Genomic DNA, 13,168 nt, shown 5'->3' with positions numbered 1-13,168 from the left:
GGGAAGGTGGAGTCCTAAAGTAAAATTTTGATTTAAAATCTCAGGCTGGATAATGATGGTGAAGATTGAAGCCTTAATGTTTTGATTTTCTTGGTGGCATGTTGCTTTCTCTGCCTTTAAAAAAAGGCCTGTTAGTAGTGTTCATCTTTTCATACTCACACTGAGTCAAGTAGAATTTCTGTTTATGAAGCTTACATGTGTTAAAACAGTGTTTTGGCTAAGTGATTTGTCCTGCTACTGTAATGTAAACTGTCATGGATTTGCGAATGCTGCCTGACAGGACTAAGGATTTCATCCTTGTTTTTTGTTAAGTGCTCCCTATCTCATTTTCAAGACTAATTTTGCTTTGATTGCATTCTGGAGGCAATCTGATGTTGCTCCCATTGACTTGATTGTTTGATGGTTTATTCAAGTTATGCTGGGGATGTCCTGTAATAGGTGTTGGGGACAGAGTCTGTCCTCAGCTAGGTATGTGTGTGGTGCCTATTAAGACTGAGAGCATTGTCCTGATTAATGCATTCAAGAACTAATGATCAGGAGGAAAGGAAAGCACCATCAGAATATTTAATGAGCAATCTCTTTTCCTGTTGGGATTCTTTGGCGGGTATTTAAAACTCATCCCTCTTTGCTTTGGTGCCTTTGCCTTCTCTCTGTAGGCAATTCTCGGGGTGTGCTCTGTGGGAAGACCTGTAAAGAAGACAGAGATGATGAATGGATGGGCGTGAGCCTGGCTAGGCAGCCCAAGGCTGGTGGAAGTGTGCTGGTAAGTCCATGCTTTCCTTTGATCTCATTAAAACTGTTGCTGCTGTCTGACTGTCATGCTCAGCATTGTCAGGATTAATGTGTCTGGCCATGGCTGATGGAGGGCAGAGTAAGAGGCAGCAGATTCTGTCGTCCCTTCCTTTAAGCAGAAGGCAAAGGGACCTGCAGCTAGAAGACTTGATTTATAGAGGGAGGATTCCAGGCCATTACACCTGACTCGTGTGACCCAAGGACTTTCTCCAAAACCTGGGGGATTATATCTTTGAACCAAATTAATAGAACTTTGCCTGGGAGGTACCTGCTATTTTGTTCTCTGTGTAGTTTCCCTGTGTTTATGTAGGGAATGCATTTTCCTTGAGCTTATGTATTGTGTGTCAGAACTTACAAGATAAAGTGTAAAATGCATCTTTGTGGCTGTGTTTTCATTTATTTATATCGGTTACCTGTTACCAGAGTAACCCTGACAACAATCTAATTCTAGACACTCCTGTTTGTGAGTAGGAAACTTTCAGTCAGCCCCATCTCTCCAGTGGGATAAGGGACTGCCCTGGTATGTGGCATCACACTGGCAAAAAGCTGCCAGTGAGAAAGATCTTGTACAGAGTTTGCTGTGCCAACAACCTGTGCAAGGCAAGAGGATAAAGCTGTTTCCCTCAAAAGTTGTTTTTTTTTTATATCTGCTTATAGAGTCCAAATGGTTATGCCTCAAATCCTTGCACACCAACTTCCCTGTGAGGGAGCAGGTGGGTCTGATGCACTTTTGTGACAGTACTGTGGTATTTTATCCCACCACTGTCTCTTTTGGATACAGCTTGCCAGTGTTATAGGGGCTGGCTTTACTTTTCTTGGATGTTTTAATAGTGGTTAGAGGAGAAGGGGAGAAAGAGGGGTATAAATAACATACACTGTAAACATGTACAGCACGAAATGAAGGCTTCCATGGCAGTGGAAGCAATTCCTGTTTTCAAGGGTTAGTTATCCCGAGATCTGTATGTGTGCTCATGAAAACTGAGGAGTAACTTGCACTGAGGGTAACGCTACCCCAAAACACAGCATCCCCTTCATTGCTCAGGCATGAGACTGAACTAGACAAATCCATCCTAATCCACTTTCAGGAGGTGGCTCATACACTCTTTTAGGCAATGCTGAAACATTTTTGTCAAAATTGCGTCTAAATGGTTTTGTGTGTTTCGGTTCAAAGGGAAAGATGTTGCAGCTGATGCTTAGGGGTCGTTTCCCCAGACAGAAGCAGCAATGAAGGGAATGCTGGTGGTGCAAAAAGCCAGGCAACTACCAAGGATGGGGCTGGTTGCTGGCTGGCTGAATGGAGGCTGCAAGGGTGAGAGACATGGGAAGGCTGTGAGGCTTAAGCTGGGGCTGAGGGGATGGAATCTTCACACATAAAGGAGGTTAAAACTGAAATGTAGCTAAAGTAAGATATGCCGCTGGGGGTGTGCTTATTTCAGTGTGAAGCTGGTAAAATGTCTCCACAAGTGACAACTGATTTAAAGCAGTCCTAACCCAGCCTTCTGACAAGATTATGCTGCTCCTCACCAAGCAGATCATATCCAGATGCTCACGGATATTTAAATATATAATTCTCATTGATATTTATAATCAAAACACTTGCTCTTAAACTACCAATTATATATTTGTCCACATCTGTGTGGAAATAAAACAATGAATGCAAACAGATTCCTTTTTGGGTGGAAATTACCTGCCTGTTTCAGGTTATTGTAACTCTGTTTTGAGATAACTTTTTACTGGAAGAGATTTGTGACTTTCCCACAAGCAGATGATTTTTAGTGCACGTGCTCTTCTAATTTCAAGATTCAGTATTTTGTTGAAATGTAGCTTTTCTTTGAAGCCCCTTTGAGAAACTGGTGTTCTGAGAATGAATGTGCATTCACAGACATATTTGCCAATTTGTAGTTTTTTAACAAAATTACTAATTGAATCTCTTTAGTTAGGAGTGTGTGCAGTCTATATTGTCAGACATTATACCTCTGTTTACTGCATCTCTTACAGGGATTCCTTTAAGTCAGAGTAATATCTTTGTGCTCAATAGCCCTGGATGGATTTCTTGTTGGGTTTTTTTTTTCCTGTATAAGTGTACTCACCTGTGTGAAATATTCATGCTCATGAGGTCCTGTATTAGGTTACCTGGTTCCACAGTTTAACTGTGCATTGTGTAAAGAAGTTGTTGCTTTTGCTTTGAAACTGCTTAATGGCCTAAATTTTTCTCTTATCAGCCTTCCCCAATTGCCTGACAAGTACCAGCTTTAGTGGAGAGGGTGGTAGGGAAGATGAGGAGTGTATCAGGGGGGTTTTGCTGGTGCGTGGTAAAACATGGGTTGTATTTGAGCCCATATTGTGCCAGGTTGTTACTAAAGCAGAGTTTTGTGGTTTTGTGTTTGTGTGACAGAGTAAATAGAAAGGCATCAAACAGTGAGGATGTGAAGAAATGAAGAAGTAAGATTAAATAAGAAAGTTTCCTGTCCTCAGATATACTATCAGTCCATCTTTGCATTAATCTCAGTACTGCAATAATGCAGCTGAGATTGCTAGGTCTTTCCAAACTGAAACAGTGAAAGTCCTCCTTTTACTTTATTGGGAGAGGAACTGGGGACAGTGCATTATGATTTGGAGATAAGCCACATCCTTTAATCTTGCTTTTCCTAAAAAACTGCAACTTATGTCATTGTGTTGCTCTTCCTGTGGTGCAAACCCCATGGCTGCAACAACATGCAAAAAAGCCAAGTGTCTGCAGTTCTGAAATGGCCTGTTCACTATAATGCAGTGTCAGCCATCAATAGATAACTCAGCTTGCTTTGCTCAGAAACATTTTGTTTTACTTCAAGGGTTAGCATCATTTCTCCCCTGTTGCATGGTAGAGCTGCAGCCTGTGCCCTGGCAGAGCTACTGAGTACCAAAATGTGCTGATGGTTTCCTTGTTGCACAGGGACCCACCTATAGCTTGGATCTAAAACAGGGTGCTTAGGCTGGCTGTCAGTTGTTTGTAAACACCTTAAGGAAAAAACCCAACACAATAAAACTTGCTCCACAGCATCAAATTCAGGTGACTCTGTTCCAAAGACCTCTTCAGATGTGTTATCAAAGAAGGAAGGCACCAGCCACCTTTGGTAGCACATCACCTTGCCTCATCAATGTTGGATAATGCAGGACAGTGTACTGTACTCAACTCTAAACACTTTTGGGAAGACAGGAACACCAAAAGCAGCTGTGAACAAGCTTTGTCATGGCAGTGAGACAAAGGTGCTGGCTGCAAAGAAGTGAATTGTGAGTAGAAAGAGGGGCTGCTGAGCTTCTGACCATTGGGAAATATCAAGTTCTTTAGCTGTGGCACAGGGCATTCTGGTCAAGCCCTGACTCAGATAACTAATCGGGAGCTTATTCCATGGAGGTCCACAGACTGAGGCAGTCAATGGTAAACTATACTGTGCCTGAATACACGTCATGATGAAGGTACAGAAAAGTGATCATTAAAGAACCAGACAACTCAAAATCCAAGTCCAAAGAGATTAGGTAAGTGTGCCCAGAAGTGCTAGACTGAGCCCACAGCTTCGAGTTGATTTTGAACATACTTCTTATCCAGCAGCAGCTCTTTCTCTTCTTATGTTGTTCTGTCTTTCTTGGCCTCTGTACCTCAGTCCTGAGCAAAGCCACCTGCTTGTGATGAAATGCTCCTGCTCTCTCTGACTCTGTCGTTTGTGTTCCTCTGGGACAGATTAGTAGGTTAATTTATGTGAGTCCCTTGTAGTTTCCGAGATATAAAATGTTAAGGAATTTACAGTACCACAATCCTTTGTTTCCATAATTTTAAAAAATACTCTTGGTCTGTTTCCTTTCAAGCTTATATCCAGAGTTGGGATTAACTTGACTGTCACTTTAATGGTATGTGTCTTTACAGCACTGCCTATGAAAGGGCTGTACATGTGTATATTTGTGCTCAGAGCACAGATCCATCAGGAGAAAAACTGTTTCACAGTTTTGCTGAAACCAGACCTTTCGTATGTTACTTTTTTTTCTTGCTGTTGAATTTTGAATGAGGCGCACAGGGATTGAAATCACAGCTAAAAAGGGAGTCTCCAAAGCTGCTCTTTGCAGTACTTCCCACGTGCATTTAGCAGTGGAGCAGGATACCCACAGAAGCATCACAGAACCACAGACTGTTCTGTGTTGGAAGGGACCCACAAGGATCATGGAGTCCAACCCTTAAGTCAATGGCCCACACAGGGGATTGAACCCATGACCTTGGCATTATTACAACTAAGTTTTAACCAACTGAGCTAATCTCAGGGTCATCCTTTTTATCCGGGCTGACAGTCTGACCCTCGTGTGGTGTAGAACAGCCCCCAGAGCCCCTCCCTGCCTCTCTGTGATAGCCACCATTGGGTGGGATGTGCTTCTGCTTGGGCACTGGAAGTTAGGAAAGCAATAAATACCAAACTCCAAATTCAAGCTTTTGCACACCTGATTTTGCTCTGTGAGAATAGTATTACCTGTTTCTGTCTTTTTGGAGGTAAGGGGCCCCTGTTGATGGCTGGATTTGAGCTTCCCGATAGTTGATATACTTCCCAGTTCCTTTACTGGAGAGATGACACACCTGTGCCTGCATTAGGGATGGATATAATTCTTAACAACCTTGAGATGCTCCTGTAGGCAGCTCTGAGGTGCTGAGGCAGGAAAGTGGGGTAGCACACAGGGGTGGAGGACTGAGGGTGTCTCATCTGGGGGGGGGATGGGGTCAAATGTGGGTTTCGTAAAGGGGGCTGATGCAAAGCTTTGAGGAAAAGAAGTTTTGTAGCATAGAGGCTAAGCCTTAAATGATATAAATTGACACATCTACAGTGACTTCAGTGTAGACTCACACCAGCTGGAGATACAGCCTGACATGTGCTCAAGTTCAGAGCCCTTACTGTTTCACATTTCCTTTTCTTTTATTCTGAGTAAACCCTGAGCATGAGGCAACTTGTGGTTGGTCTGGCAGCAGTGCAGTGTCAACTTTTGGAGCAAATGGGTTCTGGGAAGGTGTGAAGCAGGCTCTACACTGCTTGCATGTATGCCTGTGCACAGCAGTTGTGCTGAGCAAGTGTCCTGTTCGCGATGATCTCACCCTTCACTGTGAAAGGAAAGGTGCTCCGACCTCTGCAACTCATCTACACCTTTGCTAATGTTGCCACTCTCGTTGCTGCAAAATCTCTAACATTTTCACTTAAATTCATTACCAGTAAGCAAGGCTCAGAACATCTCTCACCAGAAACAGAGCTGCCTTTCCTCATGGAAACAAGCCTTTGACTGACGCATGCGTTCTCTGATGGCATAACTTTCTAATATGGTCTTAGTTACCAAAGTGTTCTCGATGTCTTTATTTTATTTTTTCACCTTTTTCTGCCTTGGATGTGTTCTGTTACTGCATCTTTAGGTAGAAAAGCTTTGCTCTCTGAGAGGATTCATGTACACTAAGAGATCTTGAAATCTCCACCGTGGGCTGTGTCTTGCTCTGAAACCTTTTGTTTTCCTAGTCATGCACATATGAAGACTGAGATCTGAGCTGCCAGGTCAGGCAGTGTCCTGAGTTGCAGAAGATAACAGTGAGAAGATATTTAATCTAGAACGAGTGGAATGTTAGGAGAACACTGTGGGGTTGTGGGGCTGTGGGGCAAAAGTGATGCTGAGTGGTCATGTTGGTGTGTGCTCTGCCTTAGTGAGATGGCTCTCCTGTGACTCTGGGCTAATAACCCTGTGATATGATCTGTTTAGGCATGTGCACACCGCTGGAAGAACATCTACTACGAGACAGAGTACATCTTGCCCCATGGCTTCTGCAACATCATCCCTCCCAACCTGCAGTCCAACGGGAGGAAGCTCTTGCCCTGCTATGAAGGTGAGGATCGTGGGGCCATGAGTTGGGCTTTACCTACCTTGCTACACGACTACAGTAGCTCTCACTGCTACTTTTTTTTGTGTGTTTTTTTTGGTAATGTGTGGCTGCCCAGGGGCACAGCTGGGGTGGCACCTGGCTTTTGGCTGAAGTTGGGAGAGTAGCACAATGACTGAACGAGTCCTGTGACTGGTAAAGGGCATGGTTGCACTTTACTGGAGGATTAATAAGTTTCTGAACTGTGTTTTTAAAGCACCACCTCTCTCCTAGCATAAATAACAAGAAGATACTGATCTGAGCTTGGCCTCTTATGCTTCACTGTGTCACAGACTAAAACTTCTGAATTACGTTGCAATCATGAACCGATCTGCCTGTCATATGGAAACACTTTAATTTTTGTGTTGTGATTTATCAGAGGATTAGGGGGTGGGGCAGGGGCAAGGCTTCCTTTGCTTACTTTGAGATACTTCTGCAGCAGTTTGTACTAAATCGCTGCTGTGTTTTGGGTGTTCTAAGGTCCTTGTTTAGATCCTCCAAAGGTCTGGGTGTGAGACAGAGGCAGAGGGAGGGCTCCAGCTCTGAGCCATGGCTGTGCCTGTTGACTCTGCTCCAAATTCACATGCTAGCATTATGATTTCCCCCTCTCTGGTGCATGTGAGACCCTTGTTTAGTGTTTTCTTTTTTAAAGACTTGAGAAGACTGCCTCCTTGGCCAAGACCAATTAACTAAACTAGAGGCACAAGTGTATTGTTAGGTAGAACATAGGGTATCTCCTACAATTTCTTAGCCTAGAGGGAAGGATGTTGGGGAAAGCACCCTCTTGCTTTTTCCTTTCTGTCCTGGGCATCATCTTTTGCTTCTCGATTGTAGGAGCCTGAGGAAGTGTTGGAGTTTGGAGAGCAAGATGTTCTTGTTGTGGTCAAGAACTCTGATTTTATTTACTTACTTGCTTTTATCCATTTGCCCTCCTGTCCAAAGTTGGCAGCAGTCAGCAGTAGGCATGCTGCTAACATTAATATGTGGAAGAGGGATAAGGCAGTGGATGTCCTGGGAAGTTTCTCTGCTGCTGGCAAGTGGCCGTGTTCTAGCTGGGTGGCCTGTGAAGGCAGCTGTGACAGAACTCTCTCCTCTTCATGCCTACTCTTTGTTCTGAGGTGTCTTCCCACCTCTCTCTTGGCTTTGCCTGAGGATCTGACACTGTGAACCTGCACACCTGGAGATGGCATGCACTTGTACCCTAAGCATTTCCCACCCCTGAAATGGTCATTATTTGATATGTGAGAAGGTTTGAGGGTCTTGACCCAGCCATGCCAGCTGCTGTGCAGCAGAGTACAAATAAGCTTTGTAAGCCTTCCTGTTGAGTGTTGTCCTACTGTTTTTGCACTCCTCTCTCCCTCTGCTCTCCTTGTTACTGTCAGCAAAATCAGGATAAGGCCTCACACTGATGTCATACACTGCAGATCATCCAATATTAACTTTATGGTCACTGTGCACACAGGGGGATGCTGCTGGGGCTCCCTCTGAGCTGCTGCTCCTGAGCTGTCACTGCTCCTGCACCACCTCAAAAGGGACTTGCCTGAAGCTGTAGCAGGGAGGTGGTTTCTGGAAGAGACGAACCACTTGTGTTTGTGTGTGCGTCATGTCTTTGGAGTAAAATTGCTGTTAATCTGACAGGCTATTTGCCAGGAATTGCTAGAAAATAGAAATGTGTGGGCCTAGTACACGCGGAGCAGCCAGTGGAAAGTTGGCAGGGTTGGTGCAGTAAGACGCTGGCTTAATTTCACGGCATGCTGAAGTGAAAACTGAAAGTTTGGGAGTGATTTCCACCCAGCTCCCTCACCCCATCAGACATGAAATCACAGTGTCACGAGGGATGGCTGCATTTGCTTACGCCTGAATCTTTAAATTGCAGTAAAACAAACTCAAAGAGTGAGATAGCTGTGGTATGTCACACATAGAAGAGTTCACTAATCAAGGTTTGCTGTGAAATAAGTTTGCAGGCACCCTTGTAGCTCTTTTCTTTCACTTGCTGGAAGGAGCAGAAGGAATTTTCCTCCATGGACACTAATGAACAACTCAAGCCTGAAGTGCCTCTGCACCCATTGCTGGGAGGGTACGAGAGCCGTGGCTACAAGCCCTGCTTGCCTTCCCTTCGGGGGATTCCCGTGCTCTCTGTGTGCAGATGGGCGCAGGCAGTATGTTGCCGCTCCCACTAGCCCGACTGGAGCGTGGCAGAGGTGATACACCTGCCCTGGAGGGGAGCTGGGGCCACCTCAGGCTCCATCCGTGCAGGAAATGGAAATTTCCTGACTAGATGATAGTGGTGCAACAGCATAGTAGTCTCAAACCATCTTATTCTTGTCTGGCTTCTCTGAAAGGAGTGACAGAAGTCTGGAAGGGATTGAGAGGAAAAATGAGATCAACGGCAAGCCTAATACTTAAATGCAATTTCTCTGAGTAGGAACTAATCAGGTTTAGATGAGCTGGATGTCTTTTGTGGTGTAGCTGACGTATGGAGCCACAGTTTTCCAGGCAACGCTTTCAGTTGGTTGTTTTCCCCATAGTTTTAAAGTGTTTCCAAAAAAAGAAGCTGCCTCTTCATTCCCCCAGTGCATTCAGTTTGCAAAGAAGGGTGACTCTGAGAGGCAGTCCTGCTGATGGGGAGAGCTGGAATGGTTTCTTCCTCCTCTGTGGTAAGAGCTGGTGGTGGCTGTGGGAAAGGCTGATGATCTCTTTGGTTAGTAAATGAGGGGAACAGCACATGTTCACATGCCTTGCCTCCAAAGGGATAAGTTTTCCCACAGGGTCCAAACCACTTTTGATTTTCTGGGAACCATCTCTGCTTTGTGGTGGAAATTCAGCATCACAGTAGGTCAGGATGGTTACTACTGTTTCTTCCTGGAGTAGTGAAATATAAAGACAGGAGTGAAAAAGCTTTCTGTGCAAATGACAGTTTGTGTCATTTGTGTCATCTGTGAAGATGCCAGATACAGGCTTTTATTGCACTCTGGAGCTTAACCAATTTATAGCATTGAAATTTATTTAGAAACTCACAGAGAGGTTTGTTCAGAGAAATGGAGGGGCCTTCAGAATCATCATACATCAAAGCTTTTTCCTTTTATTTGTCCATTGTTTTATACAATTACTCCTTCCTTAGCCTCACTTGTCTGGTAACTTGAGGTCATCCTGGCTACAAACCACTACCATCTTCTCTTTTTTTTGCTTTTTCTATTATTCATGGCACATCTTCAAAGTTGCACAGGCAGCAACCTCTTCCAGACGGGACCTCATCTTGCTGCTTTGCTCTCAGCTGTTGCTGCAGCAGTTCAGTGGTTTGCAGTCTGTGTAATCAGGGCTGCACAACAGTTTGCAGGCAGGCAAGAAAGAACAGTAAAGAAGTGTAGAAACAACAAATCTGCCCATGACAGCAGTTACTGCCTGGGGCTTTGTGGAAACTAATGGATCTAAACCTCGGGCAAAGGTTGCTATTCAGGTGTGCAAAAGGTGTGAGCTGATAGAGTAACTGCACAGTTTCCATGTGGTTGATTGCTTCACTTCATGGATTGATGGCTGCATTATATGAGTGACAGGTGTCACTACTGTGCACTGAAGTGGAGGGGGAGGTAGAAGGATTCTTGCTTTTCATCCCTTTAGGGTTTATCCATTGCTTGTGAGAGGCAGACTGGCTCTAGGGAGGAGACAGAAGTCTGCGATGCTGAGATGTGACTGCCCAGGATGGGTGGCTGCTGTGGCTGACCCTGAGTGCATGGGTGGAAATGAACCCTGCTTGGGTGTGGAAGTGGACACGTGCCACTGCCATGGGTGGGCTGACAAGGAGAGTGAATTTGTGCTGAAAGGGTTAGACTGGAATCCAGGAGCCCAGTGTCTGCCCATACTGGGCTGCTAGCTCCCTGAGGAAGACTGCATCTGTCTTGAACCCCCTGAAAGTGTGATCCTGATCTCTGCTGTATCAGTAGATCTTTAAATTCTCAAACAGCTGCAGTGTCTGAGGTGTTTGGGACTCTGTGCTTCCATTTCCACTCGTAAAATGTCACTGTCCTTGGCAGTGAATGCTGGAGCAAAGAAGGGCCTGAGTAATGGAAGAAAGCAGATGTCACCCCAGTCTTCAAAACAGGCAGCCAAGAAGGCGTTCAGTATTTCAGCCTTCTCTGCAACCTCTGTTGAAAGAGTCCCTGTTTCCATTCAATAGCGGGCTCACATTTTCCTTAGTATCCTTTTGTTGTTGATGTATTTGAAGAAGTCTTTCTTGTAACCAGATTTAATTCCAATGGGCCTTGGCCTTCCTCAGTGCATTTGTGTGTTCCATGCGGTGTAAGGGTGGGAATCTTGCTGTAGCGAAGGCAGCCCTTTAGGACATGCACAGAATTATTTTTCAGAAAATCCTAGAGGGAGAAAGCTCCTCTCCTTGGCTTTCTGAATGAAAAAAAACGTGCACATCAATCAAAATAAAAATACTTTTTTCCCCAGGCAAGGACTGCCTGGCTCTGTGAGAGGCTTTATGTGGTGAGCTAACAATTCAGAGCCCCAGCAGTTCCCGAATAGCTGTGGGCAAATATGGGCGTCAGTTCTCAGTGGAATTGTGCATTCCCACTAGGAAACCCAACTGTGTTTCTGGCCTTCCTGGTCTGCTGGGACACACATCTACTTTAGCAGGACCCTGCCTTGGCCAAGGGCATTAGGCATTTGGACTGTAATTTGTGGATCAAGACTCTGTTGTGCATGGTCTCCAACTGAACCTCACCCTGTGCATTTGGTATGACTCAGCAAGTTTCTGAAAATCTGAATATATTTATGACATTAGGAAGAGACTATATATAATATAAAAGGGAGAATGGTATGTCTGTGTGTGAATATGTCTACATACAGTGTTTTGAAAAAATTCTCTCAGAACATAGCAGTTTTTATAATTAATTCCTTTTGGTCTTCAATAAGATATAATTCAACTCAAAGGAACTTGTTTGGTTCCATAGAGGCAATTTGCTTATCGATTTCATTAAAGTTTTTATCATTTAGCAATGAGTTAATGAGGCTTAAAAAATTTTCACAATTATCAGATTATATGGCAATGGGATTTTTTGAGCCTGAATTACTACAATATACAGAAAGTGGTAATAGTATGATAGATATTGGAAAATAATGCTCTGGGAAAAAACTGCACAGATTCTGATCCGGCTCTAAGTTTCAAATGCTCCTAAGCTGAAAATGTTTGGATTGAGGCAGAGTGAAAAGTGATTTTTCTTTTTTTTTCCTTTTTTGCCTCTTCCCTGCCCTGAATTTAATGTAGTTCTAAGAATAATTTTTCCTCAGGTTTGACAGAACAAACAATCGCTATGTAAAACAGAGAAACAAAACTACAGAATGCTGATTGGTTCCCTGTGAACTGGGAGATTTGAGCAAGTGGCCATGGAAAGCAGCAGATCTGAGCAGATCTCTCAGGCAACCAGCAGTAGAACAAGAGGGCAGGGGCTTAAGCTCTGCCAGGGGAGGTTTAGGTTGGATATCAGGAAGAAGTTCTTTACAGAGAGAGTGCTCAGGCATTGGAATGGCCTGCCCAGGGAGGGGGTGGATTCTCTGACCGTGGAGGTTTTTAAGGTGAGACTGGACGTGACACTGAGTGCCATGATCTGGTAATCACAGTGGGGCTAGATTAAGGGTTGGACTTGATGATGTTGGAGGTCTCTTCCAGCACAACTGATTCTATGATTCTATGAGCATCCAGCAAATGAGGCTGCTTGTCTGATCATGTGGAAACACTGTCACTTTCATCACTCACTGTCTTCCTCCTGTGTCTGGTGTCCTGCAGCACCCCTCTACCAGCTGTGTCTCCTGGGGCTTTGGGGACTGTCTTTGTGGGGGAGGATCACTTTCCTTCTCTGAAGTAGCAGTGGGTCTGAGGGCGCAACCTCCTAGTGCAGGGTCAGTGGCACACAGATGTATTTAACATTTGCTTCCCCCTTTCCAGCTGTGCTGATCCATCTGCCACACATGGAAGCCCCTTCTGATACACCTTTGCTGGGGCAGTGCTGCTGCTGTGAAAGTGGTTGTTAAGGGTCTCCACACCTTGAGTGTTGTGTTCAGTTCTGGGCCCCTCAGTTCAGGAAAGAGATTGAGGGGCTAGAGCGGGTCTAGAGAAGAGCAACAAGGGTGGTGAAGGGCCTGGAGCACAAGTCCTATGGGGAGAGGCTGAGGGAGCTGGGGGTGTTTAGCCTGGAGAAGAGGAAGCTCAGAGGTGACCTCAGCACTGTCTAGAACTCCCTGAAGGGAAGTTCTGGCCAGGTGGGGGTTGGTCTCTTCTCCCAGGCACTCAGCAATAGGACAAGGGGGCACAGGCTCAAGCTCTGCCAGGGGAAATTGAAGTTGGCGATCAGAAAAATATTCTTTTCAGAGAGAGTAATCAGGCATTGGAATGTCCTGCCCAGAGAGGGGGTGGATTCCCCATCCCTGGCGGTTTTTAAGGTGAGCTTGGCCATGGCACTGAGT

At 44.9% G+C, this 13,168-nt stretch overlaps 1 protein-coding gene across 1 annotated transcript in view; it reads left to right on the top strand.

Annotated features, from left to right (window-relative positions):
• Nucleotides 1–13,168, top strand: part of ITGA9 (integrin subunit alpha 9) — a 203,748-nt gene that overhangs the window by 9,144 nt on the left and 181,436 nt on the right. Inside the window, exons 3-4 of the mRNA XM_071561537.1 lie at nucleotides 657–763; nucleotides 6,547–6,670. Of these exons, the coding sequence (XP_071417638.1) occupies nucleotides 657–763; nucleotides 6,547–6,670 (231 nt within the window). The remainder of the gene's footprint in view (nucleotides 1–656; nucleotides 764–6,546; nucleotides 6,671–13,168) is intronic.

Source organism: Pithys albifrons, chromosome 7, assembly GCF_047495875.1.
Source record: "Pithys albifrons albifrons isolate INPA30051 chromosome 7, PitAlb_v1, whole genome shotgun sequence".
NCBI lineage: Eukaryota > Metazoa > Chordata > Aves > Passeriformes > Thamnophilidae > Pithys > Pithys albifrons.
This window is presented reverse-complemented; position numbering and strand designations above follow the sequence as displayed.